Source organism: Taudactylus pleione, unplaced genomic scaffold (genome assembly GCF_031769625.1).
Source record: "Taudactylus pleione unplaced genomic scaffold, aTauple2 ptg002309l, whole genome shotgun sequence".
In the NCBI taxonomy this organism is placed as follows: Eukaryota; Metazoa; Chordata; class Amphibia; order Anura; family Myobatrachidae; genus Taudactylus; species Taudactylus pleione.
In genome coordinates, this window is record NW_028286700.1 from 6767 (window position 1) to 30536 (window position 23770).

The 23770-nt window shown below is 40.1% G+C and overlaps 1 protein-coding gene across 1 annotated transcript; it reads right to left on the reverse strand.

Annotated features, from left to right (window-relative positions):
• Positions 1 to 356: 356 nt before the first annotated feature.
• Positions 357 to 17614, reverse strand: LOC148431384 (structural maintenance of chromosomes protein 4-like; the record flags this gene model as incomplete). Its single annotated transcript, XM_088466035.1, has 6 exons — positions 357 to 979; positions 4889 to 5072; positions 9289 to 9521; positions 10944 to 11126; positions 11266 to 11439; positions 17470 to 17614. Coding segments are annotated over 6 exons (1096 nt in total), but the record flags the coding sequence as incomplete, so codon positions are not given.
• Positions 17615 to 23770: the final 6156 nt, after the last annotated feature.

The window sequence follows — 23770 nt, forward strand, 5'->3', positions numbered from 1 at the left end:
TGACTTAATTTCCAGTCTCATTACTACGTTGTTTGCAAGAGCTATGAAGTATACTGACATTATATAAAATCCTAATACAAACATGTCTAATGGTAAAAATAAAGTCACAAAACAAATGCATACTAAATGATCTTATAGTTATAAAAATATTATTTAAGGTTAAATTTAATTAGCTGGATTTTGTAACACAAAGAATCACGTTGGTTCTGTTATTTGTAACATACCTATAGTAAACCCTGTATTCACACAATTACTTGCAAGTAATGGTTTGCTTTACACTTGAACCTCATTTGTTATACCAGTCAGTAAAGCAACACTAGTTTAAAACATTTAAATTTTATTGGAAATGTACATATCACACACACTTGGATATATACACAAACATATATAATGAAATCTATATATCTAAATATAACAATACACATAGAACAGTGAAACAAAACAAAAAAATATGAAAAACACATTTTCCAATACAACTAAACTGATAAGTTTCACTTTTCTCGGTGGCAAAAAAAAAAAAGTAAACCAGGTAAGGTGTTATACTGAATAAACAAACTATTTGCTTAATTTTGGGAATGAAGGTAGAATTAGCCTGTAGATTAACACTTACAAACTAATCACAGTAGCAGCACTAAATGAGAATGTATTCTGGCTAAAGCAGGTGAGGCGTGAAAGGGTCCTGAGGATAAACCATTGTGCAAGCCCATTACTTTTTCTCCCTGCTCCGATGAAAGTCAGGATTATTTTGACACCTCCAAAAAGCAGGAAGTGTGTGGTTCAGATAATTTTCCCCTGACACAAATCAGACACACTGGGAAGCACCTAGTTCAGCAAGACCTTTTGAAGCAATAATTTTTGGATTTGTAGCCACACTTTTCGTTGTGTTGTGAGTCTTATAAATTCCGATGAGTCTGTCAGCAATCTCAAACATGTTGTTCCGTAATGAGATGATTATGAACTGGGCATTTTTCGTTTGTTCCTTAAAAGGAAAAAAAATTAAAAAAAAATATTGAAAATAAAACAAATATAAAAAGAAAACTTGGCTTCAAATATGTTAAAGTATATTAAACCTGTTACATAGACGCTTTCCACTACATATAGAGTAAAATAGTTAAAAATAACTTCCTTCAAGAAGGGTTGGTGTCCTTTAGCAAATTAAGGTTATTTATGCATTGATTGAGAAATAAAATGTTATATACGTTTTTAAGAATGAATTTGTGATATTTTTGTTCTTTCATGTACAGTTGCCAGGACCATGCAGATACCTCATCAGTCACCAGATTGGTGCTGATCTCCAGTTGGCTGCAGTAATTCGGGAAGGATATATGTAGCAGATGCACAAAAGGGGCCACCAATGGCAGCAGGGGAATGGGTAGTATATGAGAAAAGGAAGAGTACAAGAGTGGGGCGCCCATTTATCATGGTATATTTGAGCTATAATCCCCGAAAACACCAGTTTTAAAAGGGGTTAACCACTAATATTTAGTATCCCCCAGATGTATGAAGGAGGGACCGCAGCAGGTATCTCCATTCCCGCAGGCAGCCGCATGCTATGGGGATTGTGATGCTGCCAAATTTACGAACATCTGGAATGCGATGCATTCCGAATATTGGCCCCTGCAGCCAACTCCATCTGAAGATGGCGTTAGCCGCTACAGCCTATGGGCTACACCACGCACAATTAGCCGGCGGACGGAAAAGGCGGCAGAGCATGTGCAGTCAGTGTGACTGCGAATGCGCAGCAGCCCCAGAAGCTCGCTGGGCACATCGCAGGGACATGCTCCTTTTCGAAGCCAGTGTCCCTGCCTGTGCTGTGATTGCATATTGCAATGTGATCATGGGCGTAATGTCATGCCCAGATCACACTGCAATAGCGATCATTAATAAATGGGGGCCTTAATGATGGAGACAGAAAGAGTAAAAGTCATTAAAAAAATAAAGTGATAAAGAGCAAATATTGAATTAGACAAAAGGTATTTTTGTCATGGGGGCAGGGGGATAGATGGACTGAGGGAGTTTGCTGGCACTGGTGGGGACATATTCTTCAGTGGAGAAGTATAAACACAGAGGTGAGGGGGTAATGCATCTGGGAGATCTGTTGGAGGCATTTGGAGTAATGACACTGAGATCAAATGCCACTGAAGGGACACCCCTAAGGGTATTTTGTCCACTAAAATATATAAAATGATTTTCTCTTTTTTCTTAAAAAACAAGACTTTTTTTTACCAAATTAAATTTTAAAAGATTGCTTCTTTTTTTTTTCCCAAAGTCACCTCAAATGAGTCAAACATAACTTAAATGGTTAAACACGGCTTTAGGGAAAGTTTATATAATAACTTGGAGAGCATCAGTGAATATCTGTTTAATCAAGAAGTGTTACATTTCAGAAACTAGTATGTGACATTTATGAAACAATGTGTAGTAGCGCTTTTGATGGTGTATATATTAAACGTCTTGTTTCATAAACTCCTCATGATATTTTATCAAAAAGAAATATAAAAAGCAATATATTGCAAATACAATAAAAATACACTGTACGTTCAGAAATATGAATTAAAAATTATAGGACAATTGACACCCTTATTCTATGTCCACATAGATAAACATCTGTTCCTATAATGCTCCTGGATAGAGAAACAATCTCAATAATGTAATGTGACACTTGCATAAATTCACTGGAATTGTCCTGTATGCATAGTGTCAAATGATAGTACTTGGATCAATTGTATATTGGACTGTTCATGGTATATTTACTGTTCCTTGCACTGATAGGGGGAATACTCCTATTTGTATTTCAATTTTCTGAACGTACAGTGTATTTTTATTGTATTAGCAATATATTGCTTTTTATATTTCTTTTTATTAAAATATCATGAGTTGTTTATGAAACAAGACGTTTATTAATATATACACATCATCAAAAGCGCTACTACACATTCTGTTTCATATATATGTTTTTATGGGCCTGACTAGCCCTATTCAGTAGAAGCTTGAAATTGACAGCCCATCTCAGCGCCTGTTTCCAACCTGTTAGTAATTTCCATTGTGTGACATGTTTACCCAGTAACAAAAAATATCCCCAAAACAAAAACACACAAAAAAAAATAAAAAATAAGATTTAATAAAACTGGTCTGATTTTGTTTTAATATCAATTTAAGGAGAAAGTTAAGAGGCAGGATGTAATAGTGTGCTAGTTTTTTACTTCAATGGTGGAAATGCACTTTAGTAACCTAGCACGTTCCCACCTTTGAAGTCTCACCTCTCCCAGTCAATGAATGTTTAGCCAATGCATTTCTATGTGAAATGCAGAATCTAAACCGGCATTTGGGAAGTATGTCTGCCAGGTCCACTCTTGTCGGATTTTTAAAGACGGTGGATGCATACATGGAATGAAGAGGTACCAAGGAGTAGTTTTTTTTTTTTTTTTTTTTTTTTCAGTACAGTTGTGGATTCTACTGGAGCAGGGGACAGACTAGCGCTAGCGACAAGGTAAGTATGTAGTGTGAATGCGGCTGAGTGTATGTGTAATAAAATATTAAAACCTTCAGTGCATGTGTGGCCTGTTTATTTTAATATTTATTTTGCAAGTAGGGCCAAGGTACGTATGTAGTGTGAGTGTATGTGTAATAAAAGGTTAAAACCTTCGGGGTGTGTTCTGTCTTTTTTTTCTTTTATATTTCTTTTGCTGTAAACTAGGAGGTACCAGTGGGCCCTTAATGCTCTGCATGCTGGTACCTCTAGTTCTCCTGCAAAGGACAATATTATTTTATCTATTTTTTACACAATCAACCCAGCACCCACCGCCCAAGTATGCCAGGGTGCTCTGGAGACGGGGGACCTCTTTATAGGGGGGTACCCACTGCCACAGGGATTCCCGGCCTGGGCTGACTAGAGAGGGATGATGAATGCTTTGGCAGGGGACCCCGAGAGACGCGTCACACGGCTGTGGTATTACACCCCGCTAAAAAGAGAGTCTGGGGCTAGTTGTAGCCAATACGGGGACCCCTACTTATTTTGTCCCCCGTATTTCCACAATCACTGAGCCTGGTACTGGTTGATGAAAATACCAGCAGCCCTACGTCTTTTCCCTCTGTATTTACACAACCAGGGCAGGTTAAAAAAAGCCCGGTGCTGGTTGTGCTTTTAGGGGATGACCCCACATAATTTGTTTTTAATATTTTAACACTTTACTAGTTTTTTTTTTTTTTTTATTACACAGAAGTCTTCACAGGTCTCACTGATCTGTGAAGGCTTCTGTCTAACTCGCACCTGCTCAGGCTACACTTGCTAGCCTGAAGCAGGTCTACTATTTAGCAAGTTTTATGTAAGTAATTTTATGCGACTTAAAAACTCACACTCTATTACATTGGTAGAGTTGAATGTTTTTCATGGGAAAACATCTGGATGCGAATTTCAGCATTGCGAGTTGTGGAAATGCAAGTTTGCATGTTCTTGCATTCTATTACTTCTGCAAGTTCCTTATTACATTTAGCCCATGGTTTATAACGGTCTCTCAACTCCAGTCCTCAAGTACCACCAACAGGTCATGTTTTTTAAACTTCTTTAATCATGCACAGGTGAGCTAATGTATCTTGCTGCTTCAGTAATTATTCTATCTGCTCCACAGACAGAAAACTTAAAAACATGACCAGTTGGGGGAAACTAAAGGGTTGAGAATCACTGGTCTAAAATCTGTTTCAGACCATGAAACAGATATGGATCAGATGTCAGTATCACATGATCCCAGCAAGGTGTGAACAACTGATGTGGTGGGAAAAAGGCCTTTCTTTAGTTTCTCAAGTAATTTTAAAATGGGCAATATTGGCAAGAACAGTCAATGTACGCAACTTGAAGGATTTAGCACAGTTATGAGCCTTAACTACTTACATAAATGTAAAATGCAACAATGGACACATTTTTGAAGTCCAAAGCAGCGTCAATCTCATCCATGAAGTACAGAGGTGTTGGCTTATAATGGTGAAGAGCAAACACCAAAGCTAGAGAACTCAAGGTCTTTTCTCCACCTGAAAGATTAAATATTTTCTTCCAACTCTTCTTTGGTGGTCGCACACTGTAAAAAAGAGTGGGATGGGGTGAAAAACATTGATGAATATTATACACAGCATAATTGTTGCTCGTACTATAAAATACCCAGGTTTCCCCAGTTTAGGGGGAAATATAGGTTCCCTCATTAAAGTTACAAGAAAGCAAAAAACTCCTGTCAGCCTTGGTAGAACAGTAAATCAAAAGAATTAGTACTGACAGCTAGCTGAGGGGTCAGCTGGATGTGGAAATTACAAAGTGTGATTTGCATAACAGTTAATCGAAAGGTATATGATTTTCATTTCCATCCTGCATGACTACTACTCCCAATCTGCATTCACCCTCATGCAAAACCATCTGTGTATTTAAATGTATGCGATTTCATGACTTGCTTGTAATTGGTATTACTTGTTCTGGGCATGTTCTTGAGGGTAGTATAGTTTATTGAGCATGTGTTTACATAACAGTACAATTTATTTGCTTTGCTAACCATTTGAGTTCAGCTGTAGTTTGTCATAATCAGACTCTTTAGAATCAGTAGGGTCAGCTGGATGTGGAAATTACGAAGTGTGATTTGCATAATAGTTAATCAAACAGTTGAACAAACATTGATCATCATCTGAGACCAGGTAATAACTAAATCACTATTTCATGTAATGTTTGAACATGGTTAGGACTAAAACTGGGTACACACTGACATATACTGGCCGATAAATTGATCGGCCAATATATCTGGTGCCCGTCGGCCAGTGTGTACCAGCGATATGTCTATGAACGACGTTGTACACAGACATATCGTGCCGGCTGTGCTGCACAGCTGATGGACAGATATATCTGCAGACATATCTGTCCATCGGCAAGTGGGTATTGCAGACAATCGGTCAAACACATGCATCGGCAGCTGCGGGGAGAGGGGCGGATCCGTCCCCCCCGGCCAGCGGGTCTCCCAGCTGCATGGAAGATAGTCGTTCAGTATATGAATGACCATCATCTACAGATATATCTGCAGATCACTCGCTCTGCAGAAATATCTGCTATGTGTGTTCCCACCTTAAGAGATGCACTAACAAAGCTCTTAGAGCTACAGTATGTGTGCAAATGTGAGCTTAGGAGAGCAAATTCGGAAGCAAATTGCAATAGTGACAACGGATAATCTGGATATTGTGGCTATTACGGAGTCATATCCTGGATACTTTCTCCAGCTAGGCCTCAGAGACCTGGGCATGAGTTTCTGTCCACGTACCCTTACCCCCCAACCTTATCTTAACAAACACTAATACCCAAACATCCTTAACCCCCCACACTAAGAAACCCCTAACTCCTAGCTCTAATAACCTAAGCACTAATACCCAAACAACCTTAACCCCCAACTAACAAATCCCTAACCCTTATACTCTTAGGTGTAGATTTACTAAAGCTAAAACATTCAAGTGGTGATGTTGCCTACAGCAACCAATCAGATTGTAGCTATCATTTCTTTATTGCTTTCTAGAAAAGGATACACAGAATCTGATTGGTTGCTATGGGCAACATTACCACTTGTCTATTTTAGAAGCTTTAGTAAATATATCCCCTACTCTCAAACACTAACACCCTAATACCCAAACAACCCTAACAAACTACCGTAACTCCCTGAACCCCCTAACCAAACCACTAAACTCATCCCTAACCTTAATTAGGTAACCCTAAATGGGCAAACTAGATGGACCAAACGGTTCTTACAGAAGTGTCCACATACAGCTATCCTCATGCGCTACACAACGCCGGAGCTCTGTGCGCCTCGGGAGTACAAAGCGTCTTTCGTGCGACTTTTTACCTTCAAATGTGTCTTATTCACAAAGTTATGCGAATAGGAAGCACAAGCAGCTTCTGCTTATTAAAATGATATGCAGCATGCCTATGTTCTCTGTGCGTCTGTGGGTGTATGTGAAATGCTACGTTACAGTGCCAGTAACGTAGTTTTGCATGCAGATACACCCGCATACAGAACATAGGCATGCTGCATATCATTTAAATCAGCAGACACTGATTGTGCTAGCTATTCGCATCACTGTGTGAATAGGACATGTTTGAAGGTAAAAGTCATACGAAAGACGCTCAGCGCTATCAAGTCACGCCATGATTAGAAGGGCTGTTTAACTTGCACAGAGGCTAGATGTATGAGGATACATCTGTATCTGCCATCAAATTCTATGTTTCTATATGTTAATGATGGTTCTACAAAAATTTGTACTGGCCTTTGAATAGTCTTCAGACTTCTTCAGGTTCAGCACATTGAAATACTTTGCAGTCAATATGGTGAGATTAATTTATTCAGTTTATGCTGTATTGAGCGATTGTATTTTATCTTGGGAGCCCATGACTTTTTTTTTTTACATATTTATTATATTCCAATTCTATTCTATGTTGGATTTGATATGCATTTCTCAGTAAACATTAGCAAGAACAGTGTTTTTACTTTTAAATCTGTTTTTCTATGACATTATGGCTATGTATTTTTAAAGTGCACTTTGTAAATTACTTATTTTAAAGCACCGGTGGTTGCTGGACATTCCAGTTTATATACAGCTCACCTGCCTGGTGGGTAAAGGGATTGTTTCCACCATATTTAATATCACCCAATCTATAAAAAGTCTGATGAGCAAGATCTGTTCCACCACTTATACACTTGTCAGACACAAATTCCCTACGTTTGAAGAATAATACCCTTTTCAGTGCAGGAGAAACCTTGTTTTTCTATATCCTGACTTTAAAGGGTCTGTTGAGAGATTTATTTATTTATTAACAGTTTCTTATATAGCGCAGCAAATTCCGTTGCACTTTACAATTTGAATCAACATTAACATTTTACCGGGTTGTAAAAGACATACATACATGACATACTAAGACACATACATAAGGGTAAGAGGGCCCTGCTCATAAGCTTACAATCTGTAGGGAAATAGTTGTTGATACACAGGGATAGGTGCTATATATTGCAAATTGGTCCAGCCCAATTGGATCATACAGCCCACCAAGAACATCTGCAATCACACTGGAAAGTTGGTCTAGGGTTAGAAGGAAGTAAAATTGAAGAAGGAGAAGATGTGATGGGTGTTTAGTATGAGACGAGAGTTAGATAGGGATGCTATAAAAAGGTTAGGTGGGCGGTTCTGGAATCTGATAAGCTTACCTGAAGAAGTGAGTTTTTAGAGAACGCTTGAATGTTTGGAAACTAGTGGAAAGTCTTATTGTGCGTGGTAAGGCATTCCACAGGGTTGGTGCAGCCCGAAAAAGTCCTGTAACCGTGCAGGGGAACAAGTAATGCGCGGGGATGAGAGATCTTGTGCAGAGCGGAGATGTCGGGTTGGAAGATATTTTGAGATAAGTGAAGAGATGTATGTTGGTGTGGTTTGGTTAATAGTTTTATGCGTGAGTGTAAGTATTTTAAATTGAATACGGTAGAAGACTGGCAGCCAATGGAGGGACTGACAGAGTGGATCAGCAGACACTGAACGTTTGGTCAGAAAGATCAACCTCGATCTTCAGTTTCCTTAGGTCACAGATTTGGGTATCCCTTTGGTGCCATCCATATTTTACATTTTTATAAGCTGGAAATTAATAAATGTGACGTGAAAGAGGGAGATAGTACAGCATTTGCAACTGTTTATCAGTAATCAACAGACAAAAATAGCAATCTTTGTGATTTAGTCTTGCTTGGTATAGCAGTTACTTCTCTAGCTGTATACAAATATGGAAGTGCAGCACATATGTACAGAAGAAAGGTTGGATCCAGGGATGCAATGCAACCAGAAGTTTTAAACAGTGAAACACACAATTGCTGCGTAATTTCGCTGGCATCTCTAGCATCACCTTTAATCGTTATTTGAAGCATCAACTAGCCAAACCGTTTATCTGAGAAACCACACAATTTCTCTTCCTGAAATAACAACCATATTATTTAAAATAAAATCCTGTGATTTCATGGATAAAATTTGCATCATCTTACTTTCAATTATATCTGCAAAAAAGCAGAGGCATATAAAGGTCTCTACAATCAACGACAACTGGAACCAGACTTGAGGATGGAACGTCTCAGTGGGGAAACATCACTGACCACCAGGGAAAGGGAAAGACAAAAAAGGAGGCAGAACATAAAGGGTGAAAGAAACACTTGCACAAGTGAAAAAACAAACACAGAAAAGTGAAAACTAAAAAAAGAGGCTCAACAAAGAACAGAGGCACACGATGCATAGAAGACCAACCTAAACATGATGCCTTCTGAAAATGGATCCAAGCTGTCTACGAGTTCCAGCTCTGCATCGCCTCCCAAAGTCAACATCTGGTAGTTTTCTTTTAGTTTATTTGTTATGACATTAAATCCAGCCATAAACTCATTAAGTCTTTGCTTACGAAGATCTTCATAAGCTCGTCTAAATCGATCTCTCTCATTTGTGATTTCATCAAGTTCTGCAACTCTTTGCAAATATAGCTCCTCCTATTAATGAGAAAAGGACATACTTTAAATACAATTTAATAACACAAGGCGTCAGAAAATAGGTACATGGAATATTTTAGTTGTTACTATTGCACTTGTTTATATCACTTTATCCCAAAAAGAGGCCTCTTTCCTTCCATTAAATACATTTATATAAAAAAACACATATATTTCAGATATTTGAAACCTCTCATCAAGGCCTATAATTGCATTTGTGCCACAATTTTAAAAGGATAAGAGAAACGGGGTAGCGGTAATGTACTAATTAATATATTTTGTATTTTAACAATACTATTTATAGGCGCTACTTACATTTACAGGCACCAATCACGTAAAAAAAAAAAGCGAGAGCAGTTTTCCCAATGCAAATATAGGACCGCATTCAATTAGCGTTGAAAAGTCCGAATCCGCGGAAATGTATCGCGGATGACGTCATTTTGCCAGGCAGAAAGTTTCCGCCGTAATCAATTGCAAAGACTTTTCAATGCAAAGTAAATCGGCGGAAAAGTTTCGCCTATGAATAGCAGGCGGAAAAAAGTGCAGAATTGCGGTTTTGGGGTGCAAAGGTGCGGAAACCACTCTACACCCTTGGGACAGCCCCACCAAACGATAACTGCGTTAAAAAAAAAAAAAAAAAAGGGAGAACACCCCAAAAAGTTACTTTGAAAATGGGGGCACACATAAAAAGTAGCGAAATAGACTTTAGGGGGGGGGGGGGGGGGTCTGCAAGTATGGGGTAGGTGTGTTTTTGATTGCAGGTGCATTGCTGATGGTGCGTTTTTGACGTCGCTTAAAACTTCACTTAAGCGAATTTAAACCATACTTGAACCCATTTTAAAGTACCCAAATTTGACAGGACTACTTAATTTCTCCAAAAAACGTGCTTAATGCTATTCTTCACCACTTGTGCAAAGACACTATATAGAGGCAATTGAAAGCACTTAAGTACCCCAAATAGCTTCATGGGGGCTAATCGGGGACATCTATACTGATCCCCAATGTTAGTGCATCTTTTGGGGGGCATTAAGCCGATTTCCCCATCTCTGACAGCACTTTACCTGATTGCGTTTCGCCGGGACACGTTTTCACGAATAGCGGGGGCGTGCACGAAAACTTTTCGCGTCCAAAACACGCGATGTAGGTGAAAAGTCCGGCAGGCAGAAAAGTATTGCGGGTGAGAAACTAATTGAATACAGCTCATAAGTGGAAAAAGTATCAATATCATAGCAAAGAGCTTATACCGGGTATTTATTACATCCAAAATATTCAGAATTTTTTCAATCAAATCCAAATACCAATTTTCATGACCTATAAAGCTTCCCAGAGCTAAAGAGTTACAATGCTTTCTCATATAAGCTCTTTCACTTAATTTCAACATGTAAATTAGGTTCGAGAGACCATAACATATTGTAAAACATGTACCTTCATTTTATATGCGGCAATAGCACCAAGGTTTGGCTTCATTTCAAGACTCTTTGCTTCTAAGAGAGCAATTTGATTATTTATTTGATCTGGATCCTTTATAGCCTCTAGTTCTTCTTGGGATAGTATGGGGAGAACCTCCTCTGGATTGTCTTCTATGTTATGAAGCTTAAGTTTTGAGATCTAAAAAGGAGATGCACAACAGATACAACTATGCACATTACACCAATAAAAATAAATAATATATATACTGTGTATAAAACCTATGACGCATAACATTACCTAAGAAAATGTAGTTGACAGCCACAAATCTTAAGCTTACCTCTTTTTGCCAGTATTTAATTTTAGACTGATGTTCAGCTAGGTGACCATCTATTTGCTCAATTTTAAGTCGAATATTTAGTGCATCCTTTTGAAGTGCATGCTCCTTATCCTGAACTGCTTTAATTTCTTGCAGTAAACCTTTGTGCTTTTCTTGGATCTCAGTGAGTGAACCCTAAATAAAAATGATGAAAAACAAGTATAAGAAACAATAAATAAATGATCCTACACAACACAAATCAAATTGTACCGGAGCACCGAGCCAGGACTGTGACCAAAGAGACTTTGAATGTAAATGAACAAAGGGGACAACCTTGAGGGAGGCTACCACAGTCTCCAGCAACTGCATGGAAACCTGTCTCAGCCACGATTCCTCACCAGAGACTGAATGGCCAAAACTTCGGGCTCCAGAAGAACAACTTTGACTCCTGGTGTCAAATAGCAGACCAAGAAAATGTATGTTTTTGGCTGGAACCAGAGTGGACTTTGGGAAATTTATTATTGTTCAAGTTTTTTCAGACTAGAATCCACCATGCTTAGATGTTGGCAGAACAGTGGTTCTGAATTTGCCTTAAATGATACTCATCAATGAGTATGTTAATTAAATAGGGAATGATCGATGCGCCCTTGGTCCTCCACAGAAGCATAGGGAGTAGCAGTGGAGACCAAACGGAAGAGTCTGGCATTGGAAATTTCTGACCACAGACCTGAGTAGCGCATCAGTTTTCCAGAACAGTACATGAAAATAGGCATTTCTGAAATCTAAAGTTGCCAGAAACTTGTTCCATGGATATTATGACCAATTGTATAAACTCAATTTTGAACTTCTCCATGAACCAGTGATTGTTCAATAATTTTAGGTCCAAGATTGTCCAGAAAGAGATCTGGTATCATTACCAGAAAAAGGTTAGGAGTAGACTCCCAATACCTGCTGATCTACGGAAACCAGAACTAGGACTTCTAACCTTGAGAGAGTGGAATGCCCTTTTTAATGCCTTCCTTCTGACCAGATCTTTTGAAAGGGGGGAAGGGGGCAACAGATAACTAGCAGGGTGGAAGACTTAAAATATCCAGAATGAACCCTCCGCACAGAATAACATTCACTGACTCGAAAAACTTAGGCCACACTTCCCAGAATCAGAGAAGACTGGCACCCGTCACAGATGGACCTGGGTGAGGCACCAAACTTTCATGAGGACTATTATGTCAGCCTGCTTAAATTCTGGACGTCTTCCTGTAGAGGTCAGACCACCCCAAAAGTTAACTCCTCGTTTAGCGTTGGATTGACCTCTGGATGGCAAAGCTCTTGCCTTTCCCGCAAACCGAAAGGGAAAACTAGGAGAGGCTCACAAAATGGAGACCCAGAAATCAGATTGCCTCCAGTGTCCTTTCTATCCAGAACATCTCCAATGTACTAAGATAACCCCTTGGTCTGCCCACTAAAGGCAGAAGGTCCACTCCAGGAACATTACACTGCAGACCCTAAGCCAATTGGTCATTTCAAGACCTCCTTCACTTAAGCTACAGCCAACACCGTATGTAGAGCGAAACGGTCAACAGCAAAAAAAGTTTTCAGAATACTTTTACATTTTCTATCAGTATGATCTTTTAAGGCCACAACATTTGTAAAAGGAATAACTGGATTTAGACAATTGAGCAATGGGGTATACACTTTAAGTGGAATTTCCCATGAAGCCGTATTATGTCAACAAACATTAAGTGGATATAAGCCAGTGAGGCACCTTTTTTTTTGCTCTGCTGAAACCAGGCCTCATCCAGAATGTTTAAAAATGGAAAAAGGAAGTAGACACTCTCCTACACCAGAGGTTCCCAAACGTGGTCCTCAAAGCTACCCAACAGTACAGGTTTTAGAGATATCCTTGGTTGAGCACAGGTGGTTAAATCAATTGCCTGAGGAACTAAATAAGTCACCTGTGCTCAACAAATCTCTAAAACCTGAACTGTTGGGGAAGCTTTGAGGACCGCCTTTGGGAACCTCTGTCCAACACTAAAAAAAATTAGGAAACATCACTAGCCATAGAGGGCTATCCGCATGAATACTGAAAGCCTGGCGAACAGCCTGGACCAGCTCTTCAAATCCGTGACTGATAGGAGGATCCTCCTTCTAATCTGGCTGGTCTTTCCACTCTAGGTCAGGAACTTTACCTTCTTACTGGGAGTAACCTACAGAATCAGTCTTCTGGAAAATATAACTGGGAAGGGGTCTGACATTCTCTTATGCAAGTAATGCAGAGGACTCAAACATATTTCCTAAGGAAGAGGAAGCCCTAGAAAGTTCCCTTGTTAATATTACAGGCAGACTGTGGTTCTTGAAAAAGACCCACTAATTCCTCTTGGTTGGGAGCAGGAGGAATTGCAACTAGAGATATGGGCTTCCTTTCTCAACAAGTTTTATCATTCACGAGTGATAAAACTCGTTGCGTTTGTTAAATGGTGCTCCAGCCAATCAGCTCCCAACTGTAATTTTTCAAACAAATGACAGTTGTGAGCTGATTGGCTTGAGTACCATTTATCATAAGCAACAAGTTTTATCACTTGTTGTGAATGATCAAACTCGTTGATAATTGAGGCCCGTCCATGGTCTGTGACGGGGCAACATTACAACCACTGATTGACGTGCCACTGCTTGGTTAAGTTCCGCAACTGCCATGTCCACTGTCTTAGCCCACTCAGGTATGAGCTGGCTGAGCTCCACTGTCCACAAAGCTGCACCACGGGCACCTGGTTCTGGGCAGCTATTCAATAATTTTTCCATGCATTTAGAACAGATAAAATCCCTGACAGAAACATTCCCTTGTTTAGCTTTTGAATTCTCTCCCGTGTCAGACATAACATATGCATAAGTAAGAAAACTTACAGAAATATGTTGCCTATACACTCAAGAAGGAAATAGACAAATACAGGCTAATATAAAGCCCATTTTATGAATATAGAGGTAAATAGGACAGGTAATGCAGCCTATGGCTGTAGTTTATTCTCTCTATAAATTTTAGAGAGAGAATAAACTACAGCCATAGGCGAAACTGTGGGGTGGTCCAGGGGTGCACAGGGGCACCCATTAGCCCAGTTCGCCAATCCGCCGCTGGCCCGCCCTAACGCTGCCCGCCACCCACTGCCTTTTTGGGCGCCCGGCGAGAGAACAAACCTGCACAGGTGGCGAGAGGACACTAGCAACTAGATCCCCTGCGCCAGTAGGACTTCTCCGATGTCAGGCTCTGGGGGGAGCTGAGGGCAGGGCCAAAGTCAGCAGCGGGAGTAAAGTGCTCCGGACCCGGTGCTAAGGGGACATCGGTCTGAGCTGTGAGGGAGGGGGGAGTCAGTGGATGGTAGGTTCAGCTGGTTACGTGTAGTTCTCAAGGACAGGGATAGTTGAGGTCTGGCACCAACGCGTTTCAACGACCCTATTACGTCTTTTTCAAGATCAAAGACGTCACAGGGACGTTGAAACACGAAGGTGCCAGACCTCAACTATCCCTGTCCTTGAGAACCACTCGTAAGCAGCTGAACCTATTATACAGAGACCAGGACAGCTTCATCTCCGGCAGCCAACAATTACTTCATTATTCACCTGATTCAGGTACACACTGTTGGGGATATTTCCGGCATTTCACCAGGTTAAAAGAGATTGATAGAGCGGCTATCCTCAACTTTACACCTGGCTCGAGCACAAAAGCCAGTCATCCATGGATACCATCCTACATCATAGCCTACTCCGGACCCCTCTTAAGCCAAAGATGAGATATTTCCAGCTGAGCAGCAGGTAATTCTAACCGCTACCCAGAGATCCTAAATCACGGATTGCACTGCTAACCTATATTGGATGAAAGCAGGTAATAAATACAACGATACTGCATAACCCTGCCTTGTCAATACACTTGTCTCAATAACATTTAAGTATATTAAATTATAACTACTGACTGACTTGAGATCAGATTCTCTCCCCAGTCTTATCCTAATGTTGTTGCATAATGCCATATATAGGCTCAAGTGGTTCAAAACTCCGGGAATTTTTAATTTTTTATGACTTTGCATATATTTTGCCCAGTGTATTTTATGCAAAACATAGCAGCTAATATATATTGCTACAATTTAATGATTGTTGTTTTATAATAAATACCTTATAAATTGTTACTGATTTGTGCTTTTATTTCCCACCTTCAGACTCTGTAGCTGCTACTTTGTATTTATTTGTTTATTCAGTGAGGGTGACTCCCTCATACAACTACTGTACATTGAGTCTGAAGTTGTTTTAACTCTACAGCACCTGGATTTTTCTTGTGTTTTATCTTCAAGGAACTGCAGCCTGCTAGCAGTGCTGGACTTAATCCCCACCTCCCAGTGACATCAGCTGTCAATCACCATTATGGCAGGGAGAAGATGGCTGCATAGACTGCAGCCTATGACGTGCAGACAGGTAAGGAGCCGTTGCTGGTTCCAACCCATGGTGCTGGGGTACCGCAGTGGCTCAACCTACTCTTAATTCCAGTTGCGGGAGTACTGTACTAGCAGACTTTGTGACTGGGGCAACCACCTGCAGCCCGATGCTACATGAATGTAGGCTGTGGCTGCTTCCTTCCTGAAGCAGTGGCCCACAAAGTGTGGTGAAAAGGCCTGTTGGACTCTATTTTTTGAGTCCCTGTACACTCTGCCGAAAGAGTGGGATTGCAGCGTAACAAGTTATGCTAATCGGCCATATATCTCCCTCCCAGCAACGCAGAGTGTACATAGCACTTTCAAGAAACAAAATAAGAAAATTAAGCAAAATAAGAATAATCACCAAAGACAGCAAGCATTCATAAAAGGCTGCCAGTATCCCCTAGTGGATGAAGGAGAGAAAAAAACCCACTAAGGTAATTTGGTAGGTGGCAGGATATAGAGAGAAGTGCAACATTTCAATTTATAGTTAACCATCTAGGATGGGATTTTAGGAAAATTATAACTCTTCGATATAGGATTCATCTCTCTCAGGAACCTGACCCCACAAGATAAGATGGGCAAAAAGAGACATGTATCCTTTTTGCGGCCCTCCATGTGGAGTGGAGGATTGCCCTCTGGGATAAGGGCCCCCTTTTTCACAGTTAGCCTGATAATTTTTTTCAGTTCAGGGCAAAAATGGACAGTGCCATTTCCTAAACACCCTGCCTTCTAGAAGATACCCCCTAAGAGAATGAGATATCTTCCAAGTCTCTGCAGCAACACACCTTCCTGAAAGTATAAATCGAGTGATCTTTCCCAGGACTGGACAATAGCAGGTATCTAGCACTTGTGAGGTCTAGCTGGACAGAGATTTAAGATCTTCCCCAAGGATGAGGAATCATTTATTTATTAAACTCAGACCAGACTTTCCTAGGCTCTAAACCCAAGTTGGCTCTTTAGAAGGAGTAGGAAGAGGGGGTCCAAAGGCTTCTGGTTAAAACCCCCACAAGAACAGGTTTCAAATCTAAAGGTGTTAAAGGGAGATACTTCAGTGGTTTCTTTGCTCACTAGTATGGAACATAAGTTGCTCAATAGACTGAGCTATGGACTTCTAGCAGAACCGGTCTGGGCTGTCTGCTGCACAGCACAGACGATTACGGCAGACTAGACAAGTTATGCACAGGGCATCTACCCCCAACTGTCTACTAGGCAGAAAAAATATTAAGTCCATCCACTAGACTTGGACTCTTGTACTACTTCCTTTATCTAGACAAGGAGGAGATTCAAATGTAAAAAAAAGGGAATGAGCTCTTCTGTCCCTCACCCTGCACTAACAAGAAACAGTTCAAGAGGACAGTACCCTGTAATGCCAGAGGTGTCTGGCTGCATTGTGAAGCAGCATCTTGCTACTTACCTCATCCTATTCCAAGGACCAGAGCTCTGCAACATTTGTCTGTTCACAAGTTTTGCTAATGCTGACTATTACATAAAACTCCTCTCCCCCCACAGGGAGAGGAGTTACTGATCTTAGTCATCTTGTTCTAGGGAACGTCTGCCTAATAGTAGCTCCAGATCAAGAAGCCGGTACCTTCAACAGTAGTGGCCGGCTTGCCCATCTAGAGGCAGTCGACAGTGGGGTGCAGCAATAAAGAGACTATAGCCCGTGCTTAGACAGTGATAATACAATTTGTTTAACCCTAAGCAGAAACCAATATACTTACAACATATTTAAATTAAAGGTTAAATAAACAAGTTTGAAATACCACACCTCTGCTTCTTTGCATTCAGTCATTACTGTAGTTGCTTTCTCCTCCAGATTTTTTAATTCTTCTGACAAATCTTCTATGCTTTTGTCATTATCAACAATTTCCTTTTCTGTGCGGACTACAGACTCCTCTGCTTTCTTGAGGTTTCTGGGAAGAGGAAATAAATGTAAATATATTTTTTTAATGTGTTTTTCAAAAAGTTTTACATTTAATTTCTATGAAAGAATATAAACCTAAACCTTGCCTCTTAACCATGTAGAAAATTATGGGTGAACCTTTAAATCAGACACCATGGGAGGAATTGAATTGTTTTTTCACGCCATATGTCCCGTCTAAAGCGACGTGAGATCGGGGTGAGATATTCAATTGTTTTGAGCACCCATAATGCAGAGTTTAGACAGGTAAAAGCAACTAAACCCATGATGTCCTGGTTTGCGCACTAAAGCCTTACATTTTGCAGATTTCTACTCGCCACCTCAGGAGGGAGAGAGCAGAAATCTCTGCGCCCACATCATTCGAACCCTATCAAAGCAATAGGGGAGTTGCTAAGAAGGGCACCAGTTTGTAATGGGCACACAAAATAAACCAATTTCCCCTCCATAAAAGCTTAATGATCTTAAATTTATTCAGGTATTTTACTTTTTGCAATCCACAACAGGGTGACAAAAAAATAGTTTACGTAAGACAATGGTTACCATTGCTGTTTTCTATGTTGTTGAGTAACTTGGAAAGCACAGATTCTAAATGCAGCCAGAGTGGAGTACTCATTAAATTAAACCCTCAACTCTTTCCTTTGTTAATTGCACAGGTTTGAATGTGACATTGGGACTGATTCAGCAAGGAACGCAGTTGCGTATACGCACACAATAGGTTGATTAATTTGCAGCACGCGATCGAGGCGCTGCATTAGGATTTGCGTATATTGTGACTATGCAGAACCATGGCAGTGACTGACAGGAAGTGCAGTTTGTGGCTGGAGGGGGGCAGGCCAACGCAGGCATGCCAGTGCGTTTCAATGCCGTTGCATGGGCATGCATAAATTATCCACTGCGAAACCAGATGCCGCCTGAGGTCTCACAGCTTGCACAGTAGTTAGCAATTCCTGATTAATGTAAGGGCTTCAGTAACTGTCCGATGTTGCTCGATGTTAACGATTGTTTCACTATGTTGTCAAAGTATACGGATGTGAGCAAGGGGAAGTGGGCGTCCTTAGGTCAGGCTGCCATCGCAATACCAATGAAAAGATTTAAATATCACTGCTGATATTAGCAACGCAGTTGCGTGCGTATAAGCAGAATAGCGATCCGTAGTGAATCAGGCCCATTGGCTGCTAGGTGATTTCAATACATTTCTATAAGTTGTATTAGTTATATTACAAGACAATGTGCTGAAATTGACAAGCAAAACAGGTTCAGAGCAAGTTTGAAACAGCACAGAGAAAAATTTAGAAACAAACCTTAAAAAAATAAAAAAAAATAAAAAAACCCACCAGACATAAGGCACAGGAAAAACTTCTGTGAACAAAAAAAAAAAAAATTGCACTTCTATTAAATCCTTTTCTAGTAGTCTATTGAGGGCCACTGGAAAAAGATTTTCATGAAATTAACACATTTGAAAGACACTTTTTAGTCGATGTTTTGGTCCATACAAGGACCAGTGTCAAGACTGGTGTCTACAATATCAAAAATGACAAAAATTACCTAAAGGACATCTATATCAGGGCTCGACAAATCCCAGGGGCCAGGCCGCCATGGCTACCAGATTTTGCAGTGAGGGAGGAAGCAGGTCCTCATCAGCTCTGGCGGAGATTTGTGCCTATAGTATTGCGGTGTTCATATCATCCACAGGAGTGCATGTGCTGAGTGTCGCCTGTGGTGACTGTGTCTATCCCGGCCTCTACAGATGACTCCTCTCCATCCTGGCCTGCTCTGATGCCTGTTGTCTGTCCCAGTCTACACTGATCCACCTGTATGTCCTGGCTGTCTATGCAGCTGGAGCTAGGGGACAGTAGAGCTCTCCGGTAGTAGGGTCTATGCATGGCCAGGGATTGCGGAGCGGCTTCAGAGGGATAGTTGTGTGACCATGAGGGGAGGGGAGTTTTGTTGTACTTTCTGGCCCCATTGTTTTATGTGAAATGTGGTCCGTTATTACTGGAGGGTAGAGCAGGGGAGCTGTGCAGAGCAGTGAAGGAGCCTCCATTTTACTGTATCCATTCAACTGTGACCATTTTGTGGACTAGGGGGGGCGGTGGTCTGGCTCCTACAATTTCATCCTGGCTCCTAGATTTTAGAAAAATTTGTCAAGCCCTGATCTATATGCTGTATAGAACAGCATAATGCATTTCCAATCCAAGCTCCATAGATTCACCCAAATGTATTGATGAAAAATCGTGAGGGGTCACAGACCACTGACATCAGAGACAAAACTTAAACATACATGCAGACATCTAAGCCAGAGAAGGGGGACGCAAACATCATCCCCGCGTGTGGAGCTCCAATAGTCACGTAAGGTCAGGGCAGAAGTGTATAATAGAGAAAATGAATATATATATATATATATATATATATATATATATATATATATATGGGATGTGCAGGCTCGGATAGGTTCGAGTTTGCACGTGGAGTTCGGATTTTTCCCTCAAAAGACCAGGAATGATGATGTTCGTCCATGTAAGATGACGTTTTGCCTCGTTCTGAGTTCCGTTTTTTTGGAGGGAAAAATCCGAACTCCACGTGCAAACTCGAACCGATCCGAGCCTGCACATCCCTAATATATATAGATATATATATATATATATATATATATATATATGCAAATGGCTGGCACTCCTATCCAAAAATGTACAGGCTCTGGGTGCACGTCCAACAAATGAAAACCTGCCATCAGTGTAGAACGGATGGCACTCCAAGAGACTTGATAAATACAGTAAAGAGCGAGGCAGACAACAGCGTGTCACATTCAACGTTTCATTATGTAAATCATTTAGTCAGGAACCTGACTAAATGATTTACATCATGAAACGTTGAATGTGACACGCTGTTGTCGGCCTCATTCTTTACTATATATATATATATATATATATATATATATATATATATATATATATATCTCTATCTATATATATATATATATCTATCTATCTATCTATCTATATATACACAGGTTGAGTCTCCCATATCCAAAATGCTTGGGACCAGGGGTATTTTGGATATTGGAATATTCCGTATTTTGGAATAATTGCATATTATAATGAGATGTCTTGGAAATGGGACCCAAATATACACACACAGAATGCATTTATGTGTTATATACACCTTATACACACAGCCTGCAGGTAATTTTAGACAATATTTTTTATAATTTTGTGCATCAAAAAATGTTTGTGTACATACATGAAATTCATTTATTTTTCATATACACCTTATACACACAGCCTGAAGGTTCTTTTATACAATCTTTTTAATAATTTGTGCCTTAGACAAAGTTTATGTACATTAAACCATCAAAAATCAAAGGTTTCATTATCTCAGTCATGCTGAAAATATTCCGTATTTCGGAATATTTGGATATGGGAGACTCAACCTGTTATATATATATATATATATATAGATACACACACACGGTCAGGTGCATAAATATTGGGACATTGACAGAATTTTCATATTTTGGCCTCTATTCAACACCACAATGGTTTTGAAATGAAACAAGCAAGATGTGCTTTAACTGCAGACTTTCAGATTTAATTTGAGGGTAATTACATCCAAATCAGGTGAACGGTGTAGGAATTACAACGGTTTCTATATGTGCCTCCCACTTTTTAAGGGGGCAAAAGTAATGGGCAAACTGAACAATCCTAAATCTAACTTTCACTTTTTAATACATTGTTGCAAATCCTTTGCGTTCCAGACTTCAGGCTGTAATTGCCTGCATAGACATCACCAGACGCTGGGTTTCATCCCTGGTGATGCTCTGCCAGGCCTCTACTGCAAATGTCTTCAGTTCCTGCTTTTTCTTGGGGCATTTTCCCTTCAGTTTAGTCTTCATCAAGTGAAATGCATGCTCAAATCGGATTCAGGTCAGGGGATTGACTTGGCCTTAAAAAACTCTTTGGTTGCTTTTGCAGTATGCTTCGGGTTATTGTCCATCTGCCCTGTGAAGCGCAGTCCAATGAGTTCTGAAGCATTTCACTGAATATGAGCATATAATATTGCCTGAAACACTTCAGAATTCATTCTGCTGCTTTTGTCAGCAGTCACATCAATAAATACAAGGGAACCAGTTCCATTGGCAGCCATACATGCCCACGCCATGACACTACCACCACGCTTCACTGATTAGGTGGTATGTTTTGGATCATGAGCAGTTCCTTTCCTTCTCCATACTCTTCTCTTCCCATCACTCTGGTACAAGTTGATCTTTGTCTCATCTGTCCATAGGATGTTGTTCCAGAACTGTAAAGGCTTTTTTAGATGTTGTTTGGCAAACTGTAATCTGGTCTCCCTGTTTTTGAGGCTCACCAATGGTTTACATCTTGTGGTGAACCCTCTATATTCACTCTTGTGAAGTCTTCTCTTGATTGTTGACTGACACATATACACCTACCTCCTGGAGATTGTTCTTGATTTGGCCAACTGTTGTGAAGGGGTTATTCTTCACCAGGGAAATAATTCTTCTGTCATCCACCACAGTTGTTTTCCGGGTCTTTTGGTGTTGCTGAGCTCTCCGATGCGTTCTTTCTTTTTAAGAATGTTCCAAACAGTTGATTTGGCCACACCTAATGTTTTTGCTATCTCTCTGATGGGTTTGTTTTGATTTTTCAGCCTAATGGTGGCTTGCTTCGCTGATAGTGACAGTTCTTTGGATCTCATATTGAGAGTCGACAGCAACTGATTCCAAATGCAAATGTCACACCTAGAATCAACTCCAGACCTTTTACCTGCTTAATTGATAATGAAATAATGAGGGAATAGCCCACACCTGTCCATGAAATAGCTTTTGAGTTGATAGTCCCATTACTTTTGGCCCCTTAAAAAGTGTGAGGCACAAATAGAAACCGTTGTAATTCCTACACCGTTCACCTGATTTGGATGTAATTACCCTCAAATTAAATCTGAAAGTCTGCAGTTAAAGCACATCTTGCTTGTTTCATTTCAAAGCCATTGTGGTGATGAATAGAGGCCAAAATATGAAAATTCTGTCCATGTCCCAATATTTATGCATATATATATATATATATATATATATATATATATATATATATATATATATATATATATAGTAATGCAAGGCAGTGTCACTCTCTGGACTTGAAAAAAGGGGGTCTCACTCAAGTCACTTATAGTCAACGTTTCGAGTTTTAATAGCAACTCGTCATCAGGACATACAATTACATGAAGTGAATTCTTACCTTTATACCCCTTCCCTCATCGCGTGTGCCGCCAGACAGACCCGCTTCCGGCTCACCTCCGCTGCCCGGCAACTGCCGATGACGTCAGCGTGAGACGGAGCATCGTCAAGGCAACCACACACGATGTCAACATAACCACGTGTCAATGCGTGTGTGATACACGCGTATAATCTAAGTTACAAAAGATTAAAAATACAAAGTGCAACATATAAAAAGCACCTCAGGACCCATATCGCAAACAAAATAGTTACTAATAAAGCATCAAATGTTAATAATTTAACACTAATAAATACACAGTTTGCAGACATATCTCTTATACTGCCTGCCAATACACTAAATTGCCTAATCAGGCTTAAGGGAATACTTGCAAAAAGAGGAAGGATACAATTTCACAGACAAATCCTGGAGTGACAACAGAAGTAACTATATTATTAATAACCTAACAATGTTGAGAGCCACCCATATTTTCAAATCATCACAAGGTGACTAGGTCTATATAATATACCTTACTTCTACATATATTCCAGAGAGTCAATAGCTCATATATCAAAAATACAGTATGTATAATAAGGCCACAATCTTAAAAATCAAACAAATGCAGTGAACGACAGATGGTCATTTAGACCTTTCGGCTTGACCGTATCCAACATATATATCCACCTTGTTTCCAAACATAATAGGGCCTTATGTCGGTCACCCCCGTGGGGGCTCTCAGGGACTTGATCTATTATCATATGCCTTAGATTAGCCATGTTATGTTTACTGTCAACAAAGTGCCTGGCCACAGGTTGCTCCAATGATCTACCCCCCATTGCTGATCTTATAGCAGATCTGTGCAAGACCATCCGCTCCGTAAATGAACGGATGGTCTTGCCTACATAATAAAGGCCACA